Genomic DNA, 23,549 nt, shown 5'->3' with positions numbered 1-23,549 from the left:
CGATGTTGTGCCCATATCATCAACCTCATAGTTTCTGAGGGGTTCAAGGAGGTTGATGATTCCATTATTAAAGTCCAGAACCTTGTGAGATATGTGAGGGCTTTCCCCCAACGGCTTCGCCACTTTAAGGCAATAGCCAAACAACTTGAGATCTCATCTTCCAGTATGTTGCAACTGGGCATTCTAACTTGATGCTCTACATACATGATGTTGGATGTAGCACAAAAGTATCATACAACATTCGGGGGGATGGAGGTCGAGGATAGGGGCATGAGGTATGTTTTGCTGGAGTCAATTGAGGGAAAAAGGGGGCTCGATGTGCCGAACACGGTTGATTGGGCTAATGTCAGGTTTTTTATTCAATTTGTAAAGTTATTTTATGACATAACTATGCAGATATTTGGGACAAAATATCCTACCACGAATATGTACTTCGAGGAGCTCTGAGGACTTTTTGACCACTTGCAAAAGAGTTATGCTGACAATGTGAGTTTGTTGAATGCAATAGCTATGAGGATGAAATACAAATAAAATAAATACTAGGGGGATGTGGAGAAGATAAATAGATTATTATTTCTGGCTACAATCCTTGACCCTCAATATAAATAGGCGATTGTAGAGGATTAGATTAGGAACATCCTCAGTGATGAGGATGCTGAAAAGTTTATTAGATCGCTTAAATGTGATATTGATTATTTGTATAACCATTACAATAGCAGTGGTCAGTCTTCAACCGAATGGGTAGCTCCTCTTGCCCGACCAATTTGGCATCTTCCTGAGATGACACACATGCACAAAGTTCAAATTTATTGCGGCTATGACGATATCATCAAAATCGTGCACCGAGGAACATTATGCAGTGTAAGTTTGAGGTTGAGCGATACTTTATGGAAGATGTCAAGGCATCTAGTGATACATTCTAGATATTAACTTGGTAGAAGGTGAATTCTGGTAAGTTTCCAATCCTCTCATGAATAGCCAAGGATGTACTATCATTCTTATCACTACGGTTGCCTCTAAGTTGACGTTTAGCACCGGAAGTCGTGTCTATCGGAATTCAATGTCTCCGACCACCATTGGGGCTCTCGTTTGTACATAGAACTGGTTAAATTCAATGCCCATTAGAGTAGACACCTTTGATGTCGAGAGCTGTAGGCTTGAATTAGGTAACTTTATGATTTTAAATGATTATTTATATAATTTTAATGTTTTCATTATTTAATTTATAATTTATATAATTTTGTAGACCTAGCTGTGAATCCCAAACTAATTGTGGATGACTGAGAGTCTGAGACTGATGCACCCTGGGATGATTACCATCATGCAAAACTCGTCAGAGTTAAATGTGGAGGTGAATTCATAATATCACTTGGCTGATGGTTTAGAAGTCTAATTAAATGACTAAAGAAAAGATAGTGCATCTGATCAATAAAAGTTAAAACTTCATGCAGAAAAATTAAAAATCACTACCAAGTCATCGACTCAAATGCATGGATTGTCAAGACTGATGCGGTGCATTGTGGCTATTTCATATTTAAATGAAATCTATGACATTATTCAATATTTTGATACTATAAATTTAAATTTATTACGATTTGTAGTTTGATTTAGTTATTGTATTTAAATTTTAGTTGTTTAACTTATTTTTATAGTATTTTATATTTTTTTAATTATTTTTTTACATTATTAAACAGGGGTTGATATTGAACCGATTGGAGCCCATTTTCTCAATAGGGCAATTGGGCTGAGTAGGGAAACTAGGCTTGAAAAAATCCATTTTCTACTCCGAGGGAGCTCCGACTTCGAGCTCCAAACTCCAATTGGAGTCAAACTCCGACTCCGATCGGAGTTAGAGTTAGAGGGGGATTTGACCTCCAACCCCAGTCAGAGTCGGAGTAGGAATCAGAGGTCAAATGTGAACATTCCGACTTCATTAAAGTTGGAGCCCACCCCTAAATAAACTTGTTGCTAAAATAGGTAAATAAAATTGCACAGAGAGGACACTCGGCAAAGAAGTCTATCCCTTGATGAGATGCCATTCGTCTCCTTTAAACATTTGCCCATATAAATGCTACGTGACTCTCAGAGATTTTTTTCAAGGATTCTAACTTTTCAGCCGGTATCGTTTATTTTCAAATCATTTTCATCTCATCTCATTTTATATTTTTAAATTATTACAATTTTTTTAAATTTTTTATATAAAATAAAATAATAATTTCATTTTTTAAAATTTTAAAATAAAAATAATATTAAAAAATATATTTTAAAAATATTTTATTTAAATTTTAAATAAATTTTAATTTTTATCTCAACTCATCTTACCTTATCTTATTTAGGCTGCATTTAAATATTGAACTGAGTTGAGTTGAATTTAGTTGAGATGATAAAATATTGTTAAAATATTATTTTTTAATATTATTATTATTTTAGAACTTAAAAAATTGAATTGTTTAATATATTTTATATTAAAATTTAAAAAAATTATAATGATGAATTGAGATGAATTGAAATAGATTTAATAATCAAACGAAACCTTAATCTAAACAAACAAGATAATTTATCCGAGCCATCTCGTGTCTTTTCACCGATCTTGCAGGTGGAAACTGTCTCGGACAAAAACAAAAGGTCATAATTAAGGATACATATGAAATTTCTGATTTAAAAGTTTTAGGGATTTCGAATTTTATTGATATTTTAGAGCGTGTTTTGACCATTTATAAATAATTAGACCTTGTCTTCTATGTACCAATTTAAAAATTAAGAGATCTTTTTCGTCACATGTATATAAACCTGAAGCCACCTAAAAATATTTAGAATGTTAGGTGTGGTTTGAATGATGAGATGATATGGTTTTAAATAAAAGTTAAAATTTGAATAAAATATTATTAAAATATTATTTTTTAATATTATTATCATTTTAAAATTTAAAAAAATTGAATTGTTTATTATATTTTGTATAAAAATTTAAAAAAATTATAATTATAAGATGAGATGAAATATTTTCATAATTCAAATGAATCTTAATTATTATTATTATTATTATTATTATTAGCATGTCAACGTTTAAAATAAAAAAGACAACGATAACAAAACAAAACAGAAGCCTACCACTCGTACTGGTGTGGGGTAGAACAAATCCTCTCCAACTCATCCTTCCGTCCCATAGCCTTTTATTTATTTATTTATTTGGTTTTTAGTTTTTTTGGTGATCTTATGTGACTTCGTTTACACGCGAAGATGAGTTTCTTATAACCTCCGCCCTTTTATAATGTTAATCCAATTATCATTTTGGGAATTTAAAAATTCAATTATAATATGCTGTACATTTTTTTACAACCGTGCAATGACCAAGTTATCCTTACTAGCTATATATATTGTATTAAAATAAATCTTTGATAAGATAATTTAATAATTTAAAGCCTTAAAAAAGCGAGTTCATCGCATTTGATGTTTTAAATTATAATGTACAATGCCGAAATTGGTGATTTATAAGTTGTAAAGGACGTTTTCCATCACCGATCGTGATCACTCACCTGCAAATTATTGAGTGGGCAACACGATGTGCCTGTGACCTCTCAGATGCTTAAATCAGTAATGTGAAATAATAATTTGAGAATGCATAAAATCATAAAGATTGAAGGTTAATTGTTGCTCCTATATATATAGGCATAGAGAATATAGGATGAGTATCATAAACTGATTAGCTTTGTACTATGCTCAGCCATTAAAAGATTTATCCCTGATGTATCGGAATCACCTAATCACACGTGGTCCATATCTAACTGTGAGATTTATCCCTTCCTAATAGGTCGACGGCTAGGTCTTCGTTAAGTCATACGACTCATTTGAGCCCTTTATGGGGTGATAGGCCTTGGGCCTCCAATTTGGGCCTTGGGCGGTCATGGAACACTTGGTTGACTACTACATGTGATTTTGACTTCACCTCTATTTCGGTCGCCCCCAAGGCTTCAGCCACAGAGAGCCCTACTACGAAGGCCTCATATTCTGCTTCATTGTTGGTGGTTTTGAAAGTGAGCCTTACCATGTATTGATGCTCCTGCCCTTCCCTGCTGATTAATTGGACTCTTATCCCTCTATTAGCGTGACAAGAAGAGCCATCCACAAAAAGGATCTAGGGTTTTCCTGTTGGGGCAATGACTACTTCTGGTGGGAAACCCGAGAATTCAGTGATTAATCTCTCCGAACTATCTGGTCTTTGTAACACCTTTGCCAGTGGACTTTTTGTGAGCACTTTGATCGAATGGTCCTGGAAGTACAGGCGCAACCTCCTGGCCGTTGTCACCAAAGCAAACACCAACAACTCTATTCGCAGATACCTGACTTCTGCTCCCTTTAGAGCGTGGCTTGTGTAGTACACGGGCAGTCGCGCCGCCCTTTCTTCCTTGACAAGGACTGTTGAGACGGCGTGGAGGGATACTACTAGGTATGCATAGAGTGTCTTTCCTTCTATAGGTTGTCTCAGAAGTGGCAGATTGGTTAAATGCTGCTTCAGCTTTTGGAAAGCTTCGTCACACTCCTCGTTCCAGGGATGTACTTTTCACAATATCCTAAAGAAGGGGAGGCATTTGTCCGTGGATCTGGATACGAACCTGTTCAAGGTTGCTATTCTCCTCCCTAGCCGTTGCGTGTCATTTAGGCTCTTTGGGGGCTTCGTGTTCATGATTGCTTCAGTCTTTTATGGGGAGGCTTCAATTCCTCTCTCCAACACTATGAACCCTAGCAACTTGCCCAATCCTACTCCAAATGTGCACTTCAATGGGTTCACCTTCATTTTGTACTGTCGTAATACTGTGAACGCTTCCCTTAGGTCGACTAGATGTTGGGTGGGCTCTTTATTTTTAACTAACAAGTTATTTATGTAAACTTCCATGGTCGCTCTATTTGATTTTTAAACATCCATTTGACTACCCTTTGGTAGGTTGCTCCCGCATTCTTCAATCCAAATGGCATGACTTGGTAGCAATACAAACCACGGTCTGTGATAAATGAGGTATTCTCTTCATCTGGTGGGCACATTTGGATTTGACTATAGCCTAAGTAGGCGTCCATGAAGCTCAACATCTTGTGCCTTGCAATCGCATCTACGATGACACCAATTAATGGTAGAGGAAAACTGTCTTTTAGGCAGGCTTTATTTAGGTTGTTGAAGTCCACGCACATTCTCCACTTTCCATTTGCTATTTTTACTAGGACGACATTAGATAGCCATTTAGGGTAACGGGCTTCCCTAATGAACCCCCTGACGAGTAGGCATTCTACTTTCCCTGATCAACCCCCCGACGAGTAGGCATTCTACTTCCTCGGCGATGGCTGTGTATTTCTCCATCCTGAATGACCTTCTTTTTTGACGTACCTTCTTGTGCATGGGATCCACGCATAGTCGGTACTCGATAATGTTGTTGTCAATTTTGGACATATCTTCATAGCTAATGATATGAACCCGCGGGAATGAAATCCCTTGAACCCACAACCAATTTGAAAACACCCCAAAAATGCCAAAATCAAGTCAATGGATGGAGAACCTAGACCCAATGAGAACTCGTTTCAAGAACCTAGATTATATTAAAATGTAGACCAGTTGAAGAACCCATCTTAAGAACCCAGATTACAAAAGTGGAATGCCACAAAGGTTGTGATTTACCTTTGATAAGTTCAAAAATTCAATTAAGAACAAGAGGAGATAAACTCAATTCAGAATAAATAAATTCATCAAATTTCATAAATTTCATGAACTGATTAGAATGAGGCTACATAGAGTATTTAAAGCAAAACTTAATGAAACCCTAACCAAAATAAACCCCTATATTCCAAAAGTGCCCCTGGATGAACAGTGCTGCGGCTACAGTGCTGCGCTACAGTAACTCGGCTACAGTAACCCTAACCCTAGTTCAATAAAATAATAACTTTCCCAACATGCCCTTGCATAGTCCCCTTAAGTGCTTCTCATAATAAACTCAATTATTCTAAACTAATAAAATAAGATCTTTAAATGAATTAAATAAGTTGAAACTCTTCAAGAGCCCAAAGCCTTTAACTCTTGTCGTTGCCCTCTTCCATAACTGATCAAATGAATTAAAACTGGATCTTCATCCTTCAAGCCCCATCTTGAATGTTGGGCTCTTGCTAAACATGTCCCAAGTGGATTGCATCAATCATTGCATTGTCTCCTTGATCTTCTTGGCCCATCTAGAAGTTGCAAATGATCTTTAAGACTAGGCTCATCTTGGTTCCCATCATTCCCCCTCTCCTCAAAAGGATTCGACCTCGAATCTCCACTTTGTCCCTTCAAATGTGTTAAGGACTCATGTTCTCTAAAGAAATGTCGGGTTGGGATTGTTGCACTTGGCACAAAATCAATGTAGTGCTCTATCTCCCTAATAAGTGGCAATCCACTAAACACACAGCTAGGAATCACGACCTCAAATCCCTGCAACAAAGAAACAACAACACTAGGCAAAGAATCGTTAAATTCATTAGTATAAAAGCTTGCCTTAGCATAAAAACTCACTTTTCTCTTTTTGTTTCTCTCTTCAATCTCTCTTTCTTTTTCCTCTTGTGGCTCCACTATTTTTTCCTGACTCTCAGCCACCTCTCTATTTTCTTTTTCACTCACACTTTCCCTCGACGTTTCGGTTTCATTCTCTTTCTTCCTCTCATTCTCTTTTTTCGTTTCACGCTCTCTTTTTCTTCCACACTCTTATTTTCTTGAACCCTCAACCTCACAATATTTTTACAATTCATTCTCTTTTTTCCTTGAGGTTTCAGCCCCACCATCATCTTTTTTCTTTCCTCATTTCTCTCTCTCTCTCTTTTTCAGTCTCACTATTTCTTTTTTTCTCAATCCCATCCTCACTTTTACTTTTTTGCTCAATCTCACTTTTCAGTTTTAGGTGGTCGCCATGAGCCTGAGTTGAACTTAAAGGAGCAAGTTTGATTGTTTTTCCATCTTTTACAAAGCTGTACATGTTCCTTAACCCATCACGAATCACCTTCCTATCAAACTGTCATGGCTTCCCCAACAAAATATGGCCAGGATGCATAGGCACAACATCACAAAGCACCATATCATGGTATTTCCCAATTGAAAAAGAAACTAGCACTTGCTTATTTACCCTGACCTCCCCACAATCACTCAACCACTGCAATTTGTATGGTCTAGGGTGTTTCAAGGTAGGTAAATTCAATTTCTCAACAAAAGTAGTGCTAGCCAAATTAATACAACTCCTCAAATCAATGACCATACTACATACCTTGTTGTTGATGTGGCATCTAATATGAAAATTGTTCTCGCTCTGCTGCTCTCTATCATCCATCTTAATTTGTGTATTGAGTGCAGGTCTAGTAACAAGAGAATCACCATACTCTTCTTTCTCATACCCATTTTCAACACTAGACTGACGTCGCCTCCTATCTCTCTCACCTTGCAGATTTCTAATCACTGCTTCTTGATTATCCATACTATCCCTCACTTCACCCAACACTAAGTTCAATAGCTCAAACTGTTGTTGCATGGCTTGTAACACAAAGGATGAGTTATCTGCCATCCCCTTTGGTGAAAAGTCACTTCTATGAGACATCATAATGTGCTGCACAAAAACAATGGTAGTGGAAAACCTCACACACTCTCTTACGTGTTTACACTCAAATAATGGCACTCCACTCGTGTTTCACTCTTAATGGCTTTTTTCCGATAATAGTCTCACACTCTCTTGCCTTTTACCTCAATAGTTTTCCCACTCAAGTTCTTTAAGAACTAGTTGAACAAAATCAAGACAACACAACCTTATATTATTCCAACCAGTAATATAGATTAAAGAAACGATGAATGAATAAAATGACACGAGACTCAAGAAATTTATACGAGGAAAAGAGTAATTATAAAACAAGATACTAACTAGAAAGATGTATTTAGCTCCTATGATGATAAAAGCTCAATCAACAAACACTTTCTTTCTCTTTGTTGTAACTATGTAGCAACTTTGAATACGCCACCTTCTCTTTTCTTCTTCTTCTTCTTTCTGTTTTTTTTTTTTTTCAATTTTTTTTTTTCTTTTCCTTTCCTTTCTTTTCTTTAATTCAACCACAAACAATAATATTCAATTGTGAAAACTAAGCAATTGAATTCAAACACACAAGCATGGACAATAAAGTTGAAGAGAATCAATGGAACGACACTCCAAGCATTTGACAAACTTAGAAATGCAGGAAACCCTAGAATTTTGAACCCTAGGTGATGCAAATTTTAGTCAAACTCAAAACCCTAAGAATTTCGGCAGCCTACTTTTTGTTTCTATTTTTTTTTTTTTTTGGCAACCAGAACAATGAAGCCCTAGAATTAAATTTAAAGATGCTAGAATTAAAAGATAGAATCAAACCTGATTGGAAACCTTGCTCTGAATATCAAATGATATGAACCCGCGGGAATGGAATCCCTTGAACCCACAACCAATTTGAAAACTCCCCAAGAAAGCAAAAATCAAGTCAATGGATGGAGAACCTAGACCCAATGAGAACTCGTTTCAAGAACCTAGATTATATTAAAATCTAGACCCGTTGAAGAACCCGTCTCAAGAACCCAGATTACAAAGGAGGAAAGCCACAAAGGTTGTGATTTACCTTTGATAAGTTCAAAAGTTCAATTAAGAACAAGAGGAGATAAACTCAACTCACAATGAATAAATTCATCAAATTTCATAAACTGATTAAAATGTGGCTACAAAGAAGATTTTAAACATCTTGCCTGAACGTTTGTGGGAGTATCATTTGCCATACATTGACTTGTTGCATGAACGTTTGCGGGACTATCATTTGCCTTTCATTGAGTTTGCATATAATTGGAGAAGTCATTCTGGTGTCAAGAAAACTTTAGACATTTTGCATGAATATTTATGTTGGTCTAAGATGAAGAAAGATGTCAATCACATTTGTGGCAGGTGCATTATATGCAAAAAGGCCAAATTTAAGCTTTTGCCACATGAGTTGTATACACCCTTACCTATTCCTAGTGAGTCATGGGTAGACATATCTATGGACTTTGTTTTGGGGCTGCCTAGGAAAGAAAGGAGTAGAGATTTTATTTTTGTGGTTCTAGATGGATTTATAGAGTTTGCATATAATATGACCATGCATACTACCACTTTATATTCTCCTTTTGAAATTATTTATAGACTTAATCCATTTACTCTTTTAGATTTAATGCCTTTATCTATTGACAACAGGAGTATCTTGGATGGATTTGTTCAAATTCTTGAACAAATTAATGATAATGCATATGAAATTAATGATAATGTTACTAACATTTTTCCTTTTGATCTAGGTGAAGATTCGAGGTCGAATCCTTTTGAGGAGAGGGGGAATGATGGGAACCATGGTGGGCCTAGTCTCAAAGATATGTTGTAAGTTCCAGATGGGCCAAATACAAGTTGAAGGGCTTAAAACATGAAGATTCAGTTTTGATTCATTCGATAAGTTATGGAAAGCGCAACAACATGACTTAAAGGCTTTGGGCACTTGAAGGCTTTCAATTTATTTAATTCATTTAAATGACATATTTTATTAGTTTAGAATAATTGGGTTTATTATTGGAAGGGGGCCTATGCAAGAGCATGTTGGGAAAGTTATTATTTTATTGAACTAGGGTTAGGGTTACTGTAGCTGAGTTACTATAGCGTCATACTGTAGACGCGGCACTGTTCACTCAGGGGTATTTTTGGAAGATGGGGTATTATTTTGGCTATGGTTTTAATTAGGTTTTGGTTTAAATACTCTTTGTAGCCACATTTTAATTAGTTTATGAAATTTGATGAATTTATTCATTGTGAGTTGAGTTTATCTCATCTTGTTCTTAATTGAACTTTTAAACTTATCAAAGGTAAATCACAACCTTTGTGGCTTTCCTCCTTTGTAATCTGGGTTCTTGAGACGGGTTCTTCAACGGGTCTAGATTTTAATATAATCTAGGTTCTTGAAACGAGTTCTAATTGGGTCTAGGTTCTCCATCCATTGACTTGATTTTGACTTTCTTGGGGAGTTTTCAAATTGGTTGTGGGTTCAAGGGATTCCATTCCTTTGGTTCATATCATCCAGGCAAACACATCTCAGTGCTCTACTAATGGTTGCTTTAGGGCCAGTCTTCTTGGGGGATCTTATTTCCAATCTGTGTCGTTGCGTTAAGGTGATCTGGGTACAACATTACGATCTCCAATGGCTCATTCGCCTCTACTTGCTGTAGGTTTTGCTCATCCCTCACTCCTACACTCCTGTCCAAAAGGACTGTGGGGCGTAGGGGCAATGTGCTCTGATTTCCCTCCTTGGCTGCTTGGTCATCTTCGCCCCTGATAGTGCATAATTCTCCCCCTTTGCTCCTCAGTTCCTGCACATAACACTCTTTTGCTAGGGCTTGTTCGCCTCATGCTTCCCCCACTCCACCTTCAGTTGGGAACTTCATCTTGAGATGGTATGTCGACGTAACCACCCTGAGATCGTTCAATGTTGGTCGCCCTAGTATATCATTATACGAGGAGGGTGCCTTCACAACTAAGAAATCGGTCATCGTGGTCGCAATAAGCATCCCTTTTCCTGCCATGATAGGGAGAGTAATGGCACCCACTGATTGGATCAGATCTCCAAAGAAGCCTTTCAATGGTGTCGGCGAGGGTCTTAACTTAGTAGCATCTATAACCATATTTACGAAAGCCTCCCAAAATAATATGTCTGTCAAGCTCTCATTGTCAATGAGTATGCGCCTCGTAGTGTAATTAGTGACTAGGAGGGTTCCACCAGCACATCATCATAAGGGTACAATACTCCTTCACATTCTTTTTCCCTGAAAGAGATAGCTAATGAGGAGTCAAGTTTTGGTGTTTAGATGACCTATCCGCTACTTAAACTTCGTCGTATCTGGTTTTTCGGGTTTGCGCCTTCTTGCTAGACAAGGATGCACCGCCCCCAACAAATCCACCTACTATTGTCTTGATTTTGCCTAGGGGGGCCTGTCCCTATCGTTATTCTAAGGCGCCCTGCCCCTTTCATTATTACAGGCGTCCTTCATTAGTGGGCGCCGCCTATCTTGGTTGCTGCTTCTTTGGGGATTGTATCCTCTCTCAAATCGTTATTTGGGTTTTGCTCGCTCCGCGACCATTTGCTCAAGCAAAGCGACCATTTGCTCAAGCTCCCCTGTGCCTGCCAATTCAGTCACTCTCTTTTTCATGGTTGTGTAGTCCTCTGTCCAATGTGAGCTTGTTTGATGGAATTTGTAGTAGCGCTTGCTGGTTCTAGGCTGGCGGTATTCTCTTTCTACCTCCTTTTTTTCTTGTACATTCAAATTATTACGGATGAGTTGGGTACTATGCTCTTGTCGCCTTTTATGCCTCCTCTCTTGGTGGTTCAATGCCTTTTGTGTTCCACTTTCAGCTCCCCTTTTCTTGTCTCTACAAGAGCCTGTAATGTATCTTTGGCATGGACGAAGTTGTCTGCCCTATCCATGAACTCCCTCAAGGTCGAGGGGGTCTTTCTTGCCAATTCATCCATGAACGGGCTGCCTAGCCAAATATTACCTAACATGGCAGCTAGAGTTATCTTCTCATCTTTATCGTCTGTCGTCAACCTTTATTTATTAAAGCGGGTAAGGTATGCCTTTAGGCTCTCTTCTTCCCTCTGCATGACGGTCAGGAGGTACGCTGCTGGGCACCTATGTCTCCTGCTGGGCATAAACTGTGTTAAGAACTGGCTGACTAGCTCTTCAAAGCTATCGATTGATCCCGGGTGGAGTGCTCTAAAACATCCTCTCGCCACTCCCTTCAAAGTTAAGGGAAAAGATCGGCAAGCGATTTCACCTGGAAAATCGTGGAGTGTTATATGCGCCTTGAAGTTCTCTAGGTGATCTACTGGGTCCTTTAAACTTCGGCGGGAGTGGCATAGCCATTACTTCCGCACTATAAGGCAATCCGTGCAGCTCAATATTTGTTCCACTAAGGAAGATCCTCCCATCTTCTTCACCATCTCTTCATATTTTTCGGCGAGACTACGTAGCTTGTCATGCAGCTTCTTTTTTTCCACATCTTTCGTGTTCACTACCCCGTTGCTATGTGCTTCACCTTCTCCCTGTTCGTTGTGGCCAGGTATGGTAACATCACCGAGCTTAATTTTGCCATGCTTTAGTTCCTCGTTCTCCTTCCTTTGGCTTTCAATGTCGTCTAACACCATCTTCAACTTTTCGTCAGTTGCTGCCAACCGTGTCTCCATGTCTGTGGGTGCTACTTCCGGTTCACATGTTGCTTGAGAACGTGTCACGATCGGCATTGGGGAACCACATTGAAGTTCAATGAAAACTGAAATCACAGTTATAGAATCTCACAGACGGCACCATCGTAAATGACATGTCCCACCACCAGTCGTGATCGCTTACCTGCAAACTGTTGAGTGGGCAGCACGGTGTGCCTGTGACCTCTTTGATGCTTAAGTTAGTAATGAGAAGTAATAATTTGAGAATGCATAAAATCGTAGAGATCGAATGTTACTTGTTGCTCCTATATATAGGCTTGAAGAATATATAATGAGTTTCATAAACTGATTAACTTTGTACTATGCTTGGCCATTATAAGATTTATCTCTGATGTATCAGAATCACCTAATAACATGTGGTCCATATCCAACTGTGAAATTTATCCCTTCCTAATAGGTCGGCAACTAGGTCTTCGTTAAGTCATACAATTCCTTTGAGCCCTTTATGGGTGATGGGCCTTGGCCCCCAGTTTGGACCAGACCAATATTAACTCCTCCATATGTCGTATTACAAAAATAATGGTAACTCAAAGGAGTTTAAGGTATAAATTTCTTTAGTTTTTCAAACAATTAAAGAATCTCATGTGTAAAATGGTAAAATGGTACTATACTACTTCAATAAAGGGTAAAATGGTAATATACTACTTCAGTAAAAATATTGAAACATGTTTAGACAAACGTGGCTATTAGAAGTGCTATCGATGAGCACGTGAGCAACTAGAAATTAGAGAATCTCATGTGTCAAATCAAATCAAAAAGCCTGAGAAGTAGAGAGGAAACATTCTAGCTAGCTGCTAAGATAGCAATCGAAGAGTTTCTGGGTTAGGGTCACAAGAAAGGTCGAAAGCCATTTCTCGATAGTTTAGTGAGCCCATAGTACCTTAATCAGAGAGCTTGAGAGATGTTTAGCAGATGGTTTGTCACATACTAAAATGAAAAATTCATCTTGGTGTAGAGATGCACTTCAGTATTGTAGTTCCTTATCAAAGGGACAAGAACACAACTTGCTCAAAATGAAACAATTTCAAAAGCATTGCTACTCCTCGGACAAAAGAAAAGCTGGGAACATGTAGCCTATGTAGGTGAAATGAAACTTCTGAGAAACTAAGGTGTATGCTTTGCTAGAGGAGCCGAGTAGAATTGGTTAGAACATAGGAATAGTAATGAGATTAATTCTCAGTATGCATATCAAATGCTTAATAGAATGTGTGAAGGAACTTTCATTCCTGATGTATTATTTTCATTACTTGTTTCGACCCCTTTTACATCCATATATATAGACAATATTTATGGTAACTAATTTTCCACTTTTCTTGGATCTATTGACACATGTCCTTCCAGAATATTATTCTGAATTCTAAATGATTCTATTTTCCTCTGCTGTGCATCTTTGTTCTCTATTGTGATGCATGCAGTGCTGCTGTTGCGTGTTCCTGCAATATGTGGTGGTCTCGTGCTTGCCATGTGATCTTCCTTAACAGCCTCCCTCGATCCAAGTGGCACTTGTGAAACTATGATACTTGATCGAAGAAGGTGAAAGCGAGCTGCTGACAAAGGCTTTGTGAGAATGTTAGCCAATTGATCTTTGCTGGACATTAATGAAACCATGAGAGTCTTTGCCGATACCCGGTCCCTAACAAAGTAGTAGTCAAGTTCTACATGGTTGGTACAAGTATGTAAAACTGGATTAACAGATAAATAAATTGCCCCTAGGTTGTCACACCACAAGGTTGGTGGATCATCTAAGTAAATACCAAGTTCCTTGAGACATGATTGAATTCTAAAAGTTCACATGTAGCATTGAAAACTGCCTTATACTCTACTTCAGTGGAGGATCTTACAATGGTTGGCTGCTTTTTGGGCCCCAAGAAATAAAATGAGAGACAAAAAATACACAAAACCTGCCTGTGGATTTTCTATCATTTGGGCAACCAGCCCAGTCAGTATCAGAGAAGGCCGAGAGAGAGAGAGAGAGTTTGGAAGACTTAGCAAAATGAATGCCAAAATTGGAAGTAAGCCTAAGATACCTAAGAATTCTTTTAACAGTTTTCCAATGGGGGGAACTTTGGGGTTATGCATGTATTGACAGACTTTATTTACAACGAAAGAAATGTCAGGACGAGTGAAGGCTAAGTATTGCAAACTACCAACAATGCTAAGGTATAGATGGCGAGCCTCAAAGGAGGTCCCCTCAAATGTCGAAATTTTAATGGAAGAGGACATGGGTTTAGAGACAGGTTTGGCTTGATGCATATTGGCTCGTCTAAAAAGATCAAAAGTGTATTTAGATTGGTTGAGATACAAGCCATCAGCAGTTCTAGAAATTTCGATTCCCAGAAAGTAATGCAATTGTTCTAAATCCTTAACATGAAAAGACATACCAAGAGCCAAAATAAAATAAGAAACAAGAGACAAATTGGACCCAGTAACAATAATGTCATCAATATATATTAAAACAAAGATCATATGTGCATCATGATGATAAATAAAAAGTGAAGTGTCCGATTTGGACTCTTGAAAACCCAGTGAACACAATTTGTTATTGAGTTTGGAAAATCAGGCCTGAGGGGTCTGTTTGAGGCCATATATAGCCTTTTTCAATTTGCACACATATTAGGGAAAATCAGGATGTACAAAACAAGTGGGTTGCTGCATATAAACTACTTCCTCCAGATCACCATGTAAAAATGCAATATGTATGTCTAATTTTTGTAGAGGCCAGTTGAATGAAACAACAAGTGAAAGTAATAGACGTATAGTAGTGGGTTTAACAATAGGTGAGAAAGTCTCAATGTAATCTATACCAGCTTGTTGGTGAAAAATCCTGATCTACTGGACATGCTTTACGCCATTCCAGAGACCCATCAGCTTTCTTTTTAGTCCTAAGAATCCTTTTAGGACCTAAGACAATGTAGGAAGAGGATGGGGGAACAAGGTCTCATTTCTATTTTGCAAAAGTGCATGAAATTCAATCTCAATCTTTGATGAAACATGAAGGCACCGATAGCCTTTAGGATCTGAGAAGTAGCCCATAAAGACACAACGAATGGATTGGAAGTCCATTTTATGACGATTACACGGACATAAATTTGGCCAGAAAGCAGCGCCAAAAGTGCGTAAAAAATTGTTATCTTTTAAAGAGAATTTGAAAAGGGGATTTATTTTTTAAAACCGGAGTAGACATTCTATTGATCAAAACAACTGATGTTTGAAAGGCATCGACCCAATACATATGAGGCATTGAATTGGAAATAACCATATATATTTGGAATGACCATCAACTATAGAAAAATAAAACCTAGTACTATTTGTGGATAACACTGGGACTGAACCCCATACATGAAGAAAAAATAAAGAAAATGGGCATGCGGAGTGTGAAGGGGATAAAGGATGAGGCAACTCATGTGCTTTTGCCTTGATACAAGCAGTGAAAGGTGATGTTGATGTGTGTGTAGTAATAGGAAGTGCAAAGTTATGAATTACGAAGGCTGTGGCTTTTGGTGAGGGGTGTCCTAGCTGAAGGTAGAAGTGCGTTCACCAATGCAAGAACGGTGTCCTGAAGTAGAACCCGTCGTGTTTGCAAATCCTTCACAAATAAACAATTAGAGTGACACTCAACATGCACAGAATTGTCATGAGAAAATTGACAACAGAGATTAAGTTCCTTGTAATGGAAGGAACATGAAGTAATTTAGAGAGAAGAAAGGTGCTAGAAGGAGTATGTAGCTGGGCAGTGCCCATATGTTGGATCGGCAAGGTTGAACTATCTCCAATGTTCACTTGATCGGAGCCGTGATAGGAAGAATAATCCATATTAAGGTTGCTGTAATCTGAGGTAAAATGATGAGTCGTAACTGTATCAAGAAACCAGGAACTAATATGTGATGTGGGTGTGTATGCAGTGGTGAGGTTAGTTGAACGGGAAGGGGGAGGGGCATTCTGGTAGCTCTGATAAAATCTGTTGTAACACACAAGGGTAGTATTCCCTAGCTTGCTACACACTTGACAAAGTGGGCGAGAGTCTAGTCGTTGTAGAGAAAAGAAGGATGGAAAACTGCCTCCCAAATGCCAACCACAAGAGCCTCTGGACTCTCGGCCACGAGAAAAATATTGACTGGAACTAAGTGATTTCGTTGTGACGACATTAGCAGATATTGAGGAGCCACTGAGTGTTTGCTGTTGATAAGCAAGCCTTGACTCATGGTTTAGTAGGAAGCTATAAATCTGATGAGGGGAGAGGGGTTCGGTACGGGTAGTTAGAGAAGTGACTAAAGCATCATACTCGGTTCCTAATCCGGTAAGGAGATAGACCGAAAACTCAAATGGTGCTAAAGGTTGACCCGTAGCTCCTAAGGAAGCACCTAAAGCTTTTGCTTTATGATAATACTCTGTAATAGATTTAGGGCCCTTTTTTAAGATTGCTAACTGATAATGGGTTTGCATTGTGTGTGCAGATGATTGAGTAGCAAACAAAGAGTGCAGTGTAGTCCAAACTTCTTTCGAAGTGGAGCACTCGAGGACCTGAGCTAAGACCTATTCAGATAGAGAAGAGTTGATTGCAAAGAGGATGCGTTGATTCACTAAGACCCACTGCTTATACTCAGGATTAGGGAGATTATCAGTCATGGGAGATGGCATTGGAAAAGAGCCATCCACATGACCGAATATTTGATTTCCCTTTAAAAAGGGAACCATCTGAGCTTTCCATAGAAGAAAGTTTTCTATGGTCAGTTTAATTGTTACAAAATGATTCAAAGAGTTGAAGATAGAATGATTAATGGAGTATGGGTTTGGTTGTGGAGATGGGTGAAGAATCTGAGGACGCCATTTGGTTATGTTGTAAAAACAATAAAAAAAAAAAAGAAAAAAAAAACAGAGGACGTAGGTCAGTAGGCTTTGGATACCATAATGAGATTAATTCTCAGTATGCATATAAGATGGTTGGATCTTTCTACATCCATATATATAGACAATATTTACAGTAACTAATTGTAGGTCATTTAAAAATATAATATAAATAATTAATCATGGCATTTTGCTTGTAGGTCATTGGCCTAGAATATTAAAAATAGAATGTTTCTTATAAATGAAATACAACTTTTTTTAATAAAAAATGCAATAGAGAACTCATAAAAAACTATCCATACATAGAATTTATCCAATTATTAGGAAAAAAAAAATTATTATTTTTTATATAAAAAAAATGTTTGACCGTGTTGGTATTAATATTTATATATAAAAAAATTAATTGACTCATATAATTAATTGGGAATTATGGAAATGCAGGTTTTGGACTTGTGATGAAGGAAAAGAAAAAATAGTGAGAAAAATAATTATACAAAGAATAAATTGGAAAATTTTTCTGTTTGTGCATCTGACAGTGGGTGGGGTCCTAAACAATGATCCCTCCGATTCCACATCCACACATGCGCCACGCTCTCCTCTGCACTGCCACCTTTTACCAAGCAATTCGACACGATTTTATTTATTTATGTATATTTTAAACCTTTAGCAGTTTATTTTATCCCAAGAAAACTGAAGTTGAATATTGTTATGGAAAATTCTTCGGCATCTTTTAAATACGTTCTCTAATAAAAGTTTTTTTAGTGTATTTTTTTTAAAATATTTTTAAAAAAATATTATTACATACACAAAGAGATTACATAAAATTAAATGTATAAATTAATATAATTTAATATGATTCGTTAGATCTATTTTATAATAAAAATAATTTTATAATTTGAAGTACCATATCAAATCATACTAATTTTTTAATTTATTTTTGTATAATATTTTTTATGTAAAATATTTCTTTTTAGTAAACTTGTGTGTGTTTTCTAACATTTATATATACTCGCGGTGGTAGACGTGCAAAGCACGTTTGCCACATCTGTCAAATTGAAGAAAAAAATAAAATATAACTTTGAATACTAAAATAATATAATGTATAAAAATAAAATTATTATTTATTTATATTCATCATTTATTATGAAATTTAAATTATATTAAAAATTTAAATTAATTAGATAATTTTTTTTTTCTTAAAAATGTACAGTAAAATTGCATAATTTATTTAATGATAAAAAATTAGTATTTTAATTATCTATTTTATGTTAGTTTAAATAAATATTTAAACTTCTATGGTTAGATTAAATCTGAATATTAAATATGAAGAGTTGTAATTTAAAACCTATAAACCAATATTTTTTTTCACTTTTCCTTTCTCCCTCTCTCTCATTCCCCACGCACGATTGTGGTATTACGTCGCACATTGGCGTTCACACAGACGAACCCAAAAAGAAATAGAAAAACAAAACAAACGTGAAAAAAAAAAAAACCCTCTTTATTGTTCATTACTGTTGATGACCAGTCATGAAAAGTATAGGGATATGCAAAAAAAAAACCACACAGCCTCTTTATTGTTCATTACTGTTGATGAACAGTAATAAGATAGCCTCTTTTAAGATATAGGTAAATATATATATATAAATTGAAGTTAATTTTAAATATATGATAGAATATTTATATTTTAATTATCTATTTTATGTTAGTTTATATCAATATTTAAACTTCTACCGTTAGATTAAATCTGAATATTAAAGATGAATGGTTGAAATTTAAAATTCAAAAATTAATATTTTTCCTCACTTTTCCTTTATCTCTCTCTCATTCACCACGCACGATTGTAGTATTACGTCGCACATTGGCATTCACACGGACAAACCATTAAAAAAAAAAGAAAAACTAAACAAATATGTGAGGAAAAAAAATAAAAAATAAAATCCCTTTTTACTGTTCATTACTGTTGATAAACAGTAATAGGATATGTAAAAAAATATATATATTTACTTTCAATACTGATGAACAGTAATAAAAAGTACACATATAAACACTTGCGGAAAAAAATATAAAAAAAAAAAAAAAACCTCTGTACTGTTCATTACTTTTGATAAACAGTAATAAAAAGTATATATATAGCGACTTTTAAGTAATCGGCAGATATATATATATATATATATATTAGAAGGCACGTATATAAGGCAACCTAGCATCATCCTATTGTTATAGGGTAGGCAAATTTAGTCTATTTTTACTAAAAAAGGATTGAGATTTAGTAATAAAAATTAGATTTTTTTATGTATCAACTTATAATTTAAAAAATAAAAAATAAATGTGCAAACTTGCACCTAATAAAACTGTATACATTATCTTCTTTAAAAGAAAATATATTAATATCTAATTACTATTATTTGTTGTAGTGGAACCGTTTAATGAGGTGAAGCCGGTTCAATTTTTAGTTAAATTCAGTCGAATTAATTGATTTCAAATTTTTTCTTTTTAGTCATGTTTCTCGCATCATTGGTATGCAGTGGTAGATTTAAGAGGCTGGACTGCCCACCCAAAATTCCAAAAATAAAAAAAAAAAATATCAAAGTTTTTAGACTTTAAGTTTTGGTATATTTTATTTTCTTAAAAACTAATCTTGTTTTTAAAAAAATTAAAATAACCCTTAATTGATAACGAGTAATCTTTGTTCTTGTTAAACTTTCCTTCAATATTTTTCTTTTTTTCTTTATATTTTTTTCTTTATTATATATAGTACTACAATATAATTATGAAAAATATTTAAAAAATAACAATTATCTTGATGCTATTTCATTCTCCAAAGATAAATTTTTTTTTGTGCCTTTTCTAGAACGAGAACAATACCAAGCACGCGCACACACATAAATACTTATACCGTGTAAAAAGAAATAATTGATTGAACCGTTCTATTAGCGTGTAAAACTTATTAAATCAGTTAATATAAAAAATATTTGTATTTTAATTTTGTTATTTGTAGAGTTGTAAATGAATCGCTCTGTATGATTGTTCGCCCGATAGTCACTTGTTTAAATTCGAACTGGACTTGACTTGTGAAAACAAGTTTAAACGTAAAAGCAGAAACCTATTCGATTAGTAAATGACACATTATCGACTAAACTTGACTCGACTAGATTAATGTTTGTTAAGAAAATAGTGTACTGATAGAGTTCTAAATGTATTATTTTAGTTTATCATGTCATGTTTAATATGAGGACATCCTAAAATATATCTAGTCATAAATGTAAATTTTCATGATAAATAAATAATGACAATTTCTTTTTAAAAAAATTATAATTATTTTCGGACACAATTACTTACATTTAGCAAGATTCGCCCTATTATTTAATTACTATCATTATTTTCATTCGTATCATAAAGAGTTGGTAAATTTTTCTTTGGATATAAAATTAAGCGCCTGCATTTAGATAGTGAGATATGATGTAATAATTTTAGATGAAAATTTAAATTTAAATAAAATATTATTTTTTAATATTATTATTATTTTAAAATTTTTAAAAATTGAATTGTTTGATGTATTTTATATTAAAATTTAAAAAATTTATAATAATAAAATACGGGTACTAACTGTTCTTACGGGGTTCCGTGTTTTGTTTTTCGGTCAGCAACGGTAAAAGGACAACAATGGAAATACACAAAGAAAGATGGGGCAGACTGCAAAACGTAGAGGTAGGCTAGGAATAGTCAATACAACCCCAACTCCTCCTCCCCCTTCCCCTTTGTATATGAAAGTAATGGCTTCAGCTACACATATCCTCAACTTCTCTCTGCTCCGCTCTTTCTCTCTACGTCCTCGGGGTTTTCTCTTCCTTTTCCTCTAGAGACCTTCAAGTTCTGGTTCGTGGGTTTTATGTTTTGGAGCAAAGCTACGCAGAGAGGCACTCTGGGGAGTTGCATATTCCATTTTTCTTTTATATATATTGGAAGGTTATTTTTGTTTATGTGCAATGGCTACGGCACCGGTGAAGTCTCAGCCACTGCACAACTTCTCCCTCCCTTTCTTAAAATGGGGAGGCAAGAGCCACACCAACACCGCCACTCGCTGCCGCCGAACCGTCTCACCGGTTTCCTCCGAACCAGACTCCGACCAACACGACTCCGACCCGCCCGCTCGCCTCGGATCCCGTTCATCGCGCAACCGATTCGGATTCTTTCCTTGCTACCATGCCGACAGGCCTCAGAAGCAGCCGGGGCGAGGAGAGAGCGGCGCAGAAACAGATGACGTCGGACATAGGATGCTGCAACCCGCCGAGGAGGAGGAGGAGGTGGTAGAGGAAGCCGAAGCCGCGGCCGAGGAAGCGGCGCAGAAGCCGTGGAACTTGAGGCCGAGGAAGACCGTACAGAGGGGCACAATGATTGAGATTCTTACGGAGAATACCGCTAGTGCGGTGCTTGCGATTCCAGCCGCTCCGAAGCATCAGAGCGAAAACGCGCAGCCGAAGTCGCTGCGGCTTCGGGGGATAGCGGCGGAGTCGCACTGCGCGGAGAAGAAGGAGAAAAGGAAGTTCTGGATCGCGTTGTCCAAGGAGGAGATCGAGGAGGACATTTTTGTCATCACTGGGTCCAGGCCCGCTCGCCGGCCCAGGAAGCGGCCCAGGAATATCCAGAAGCAGATCGACGTATAACTCTCCTCTCTCTCTCTCTCTCTCTCTCTCTCTCTCTCTCTCTCTCTCCATATACACACATATATATGCTTATGTATATATGTGTATACATATATTTGTTTTGCTGTTTGATTGTTTTCGATGCGCTTAGATTCTGTTATGGTGGCTGAAAGATTATTTCCTTTTTTTTTTGGTTTCAGAATGTTTTTCCCGGGTTGTGGTTGGTGGGGACGACGGCTGATTCGTATCGGATGACCGAAGCTCCCGCAAAGGTTCTCTCTCTCTCTCTCATTGCTGAGTTAGATATGCTCTGCTTATGCTTAGATTAATTTCTGATACAATGGTCTAGATTCTGTCGGCATGCCTATCCGTGAAAGTTTTCATTTCAATCTGTTCGGCAAGTTTCTTAGTTTTATTTTTTATTTTTCTGAAATTCTTGGTAATTTTATACTTGATTGTTTCGGAGGGGAAACTAATACTTTCTTGACGGGCTCTGCAGAGGTAGGAGACACGACCACAAAAAATCATGATTTTGTGAACTCTTGAAAGGTTAGAGACATTGCTTCTGCAAAATTGAGTCTTCAATTGGAGGTATAATGCATTTTGTTAAAAAGAGGAAATCAAGTTATCAATGGAAGGAAGAAAATAAAAAAGAAAAAAGAAGAAGAGGGATTAATTTCTCTGTCCTTTATTTTTTTTTTCATTTTATGTTGCGCATTTGGAGTATATTTCTCGAAGTGCAGTTAAGTTGTCGTTTACATGTAGTAAGTAGTTTGAAGATGTAAACATGAAAATATAGTGGAATGAATATTTGTGTGTGCCTGTGTACGGTTTTGCGACTTTGGGCAAGTTGTGTCTAGTTTGAAAGAGTTCTGATTAATTGATTTATTTACAATGTTTTACAGGCTTCCCTACATCAACGTGGGGGTAGGGTATCAAGCTTCTAGTTATTTTACAAAACCATTATTCAATGCAAGATTTATTTGTGGGGGCATTTCTTGCTTCCTTGGCTCGAAGAGCTTCATGAAGAGGAACCCCTGATGCGGTTCAAATGTTTATATGTTGACTGCTGCCCCCTTTCTATGTTTCCCCATCCTGAATTGATGCTTAAAAAATCCTTTTATTTTTTATTTTTTTTATTTATATATATATATATATATATGTTGGTGAACCTCTCCAAGGCAGGGTCCTTCGGACTCATCTCTGCAGAGTAAACTCCGGTCTCGTGCACTGCACCCTTAGAAGTTTCCATATCCGGAACTGGTTAAATCACTAGCTTTTCACCAGGGGGTATGGATCCAAAGGATTGTTTGTACCCATGAGATGTTGAATCCTGGACCTTGAAGATAATGATATCCCAAGACCAAGGCCGTCACCACTTGGGCCAATCCGTTTGGGTTCATTTTTACTTGGTAACCATATATAATGCCTAATATTGGTTGATAGTAACTCTAAACATGCTGATATTTTAGAATGATTGACAGGATAAACATTTCTAGCATATTGGTTTTTGAAAATTCCGATGTTTTAGTATGTTGGCATATTCTTATAATTTGTACACATTTAAAAAATTTTTTTTTTTCTTATCTATATCATAATGTGGAAGGCACCAACCATGTAGTTGTGGTTCTGATAAAACCTTCTAGGCATATTGAATAGATTCGAAGAGTCTAGAAGTGCTACTTCATGATTTGGATCTCTTGGGCATCTCAGTAATGCAATTAATTAAGAAAAGTGTGAAGTATATTCATGCCTAAC

The 23,549-nt window shown here is 36.6% G+C and overlaps 1 protein-coding gene across 1 annotated transcript; it reads left to right on the top strand.

Annotated features, from left to right (window-relative positions):
* Nucleotides 1–20,857: 20,857 nt before the first annotated feature.
* Nucleotides 20,858–22,633, top strand: LOC109005259. The gene is made up of 3 exons (XM_018984100.2): nt 20,858–21,806; nt 21,992–22,063; nt 22,291–22,633. The coding sequence occupies exons 1-3, from the start codon at nt 21,135–21,137 to the stop codon at nt 22,294–22,296; spliced, it is 750 nt and encodes a 249-aa protein (XP_018839645.1). The 5' UTR covers nt 20,858–21,134; the 3' UTR covers nt 22,297–22,633.
* Nucleotides 22,634–23,549: the final 916 nt, after the last annotated feature.

The sequence above is a fragment of the Juglans regia genome, chromosome 2 (genome assembly GCF_001411555.2).
Source record: "Juglans regia cultivar Chandler chromosome 2, Walnut 2.0, whole genome shotgun sequence".
In the NCBI taxonomy this organism is placed as follows: Eukaryota; Viridiplantae; Streptophyta; class Magnoliopsida; order Fagales; family Juglandaceae; genus Juglans; species Juglans regia.
Note: the sequence above shows the minus strand (reverse complement) of the source record. Positions and strands in the feature narration are given on the sequence as shown.

What these genes read in the sequence shown, in the direction of transcription:
- LOC109005259 (XM_018984100.2), top strand. Translation starts at nt 21,135, where the DNA reads ATGGCTACGGCACCGGTGAAGTCTCAGCCACTGCACAACTTCTCCCTC. An exon ending in ATATCCAGAAGCAGATCGAC is followed by an intron (nt 21,807 to 21,991) that starts GTATAACTCTCC and finishes TTTTGGTTTCAG; the next exon opens with AATGTTTTTCCCGGGTTGTG.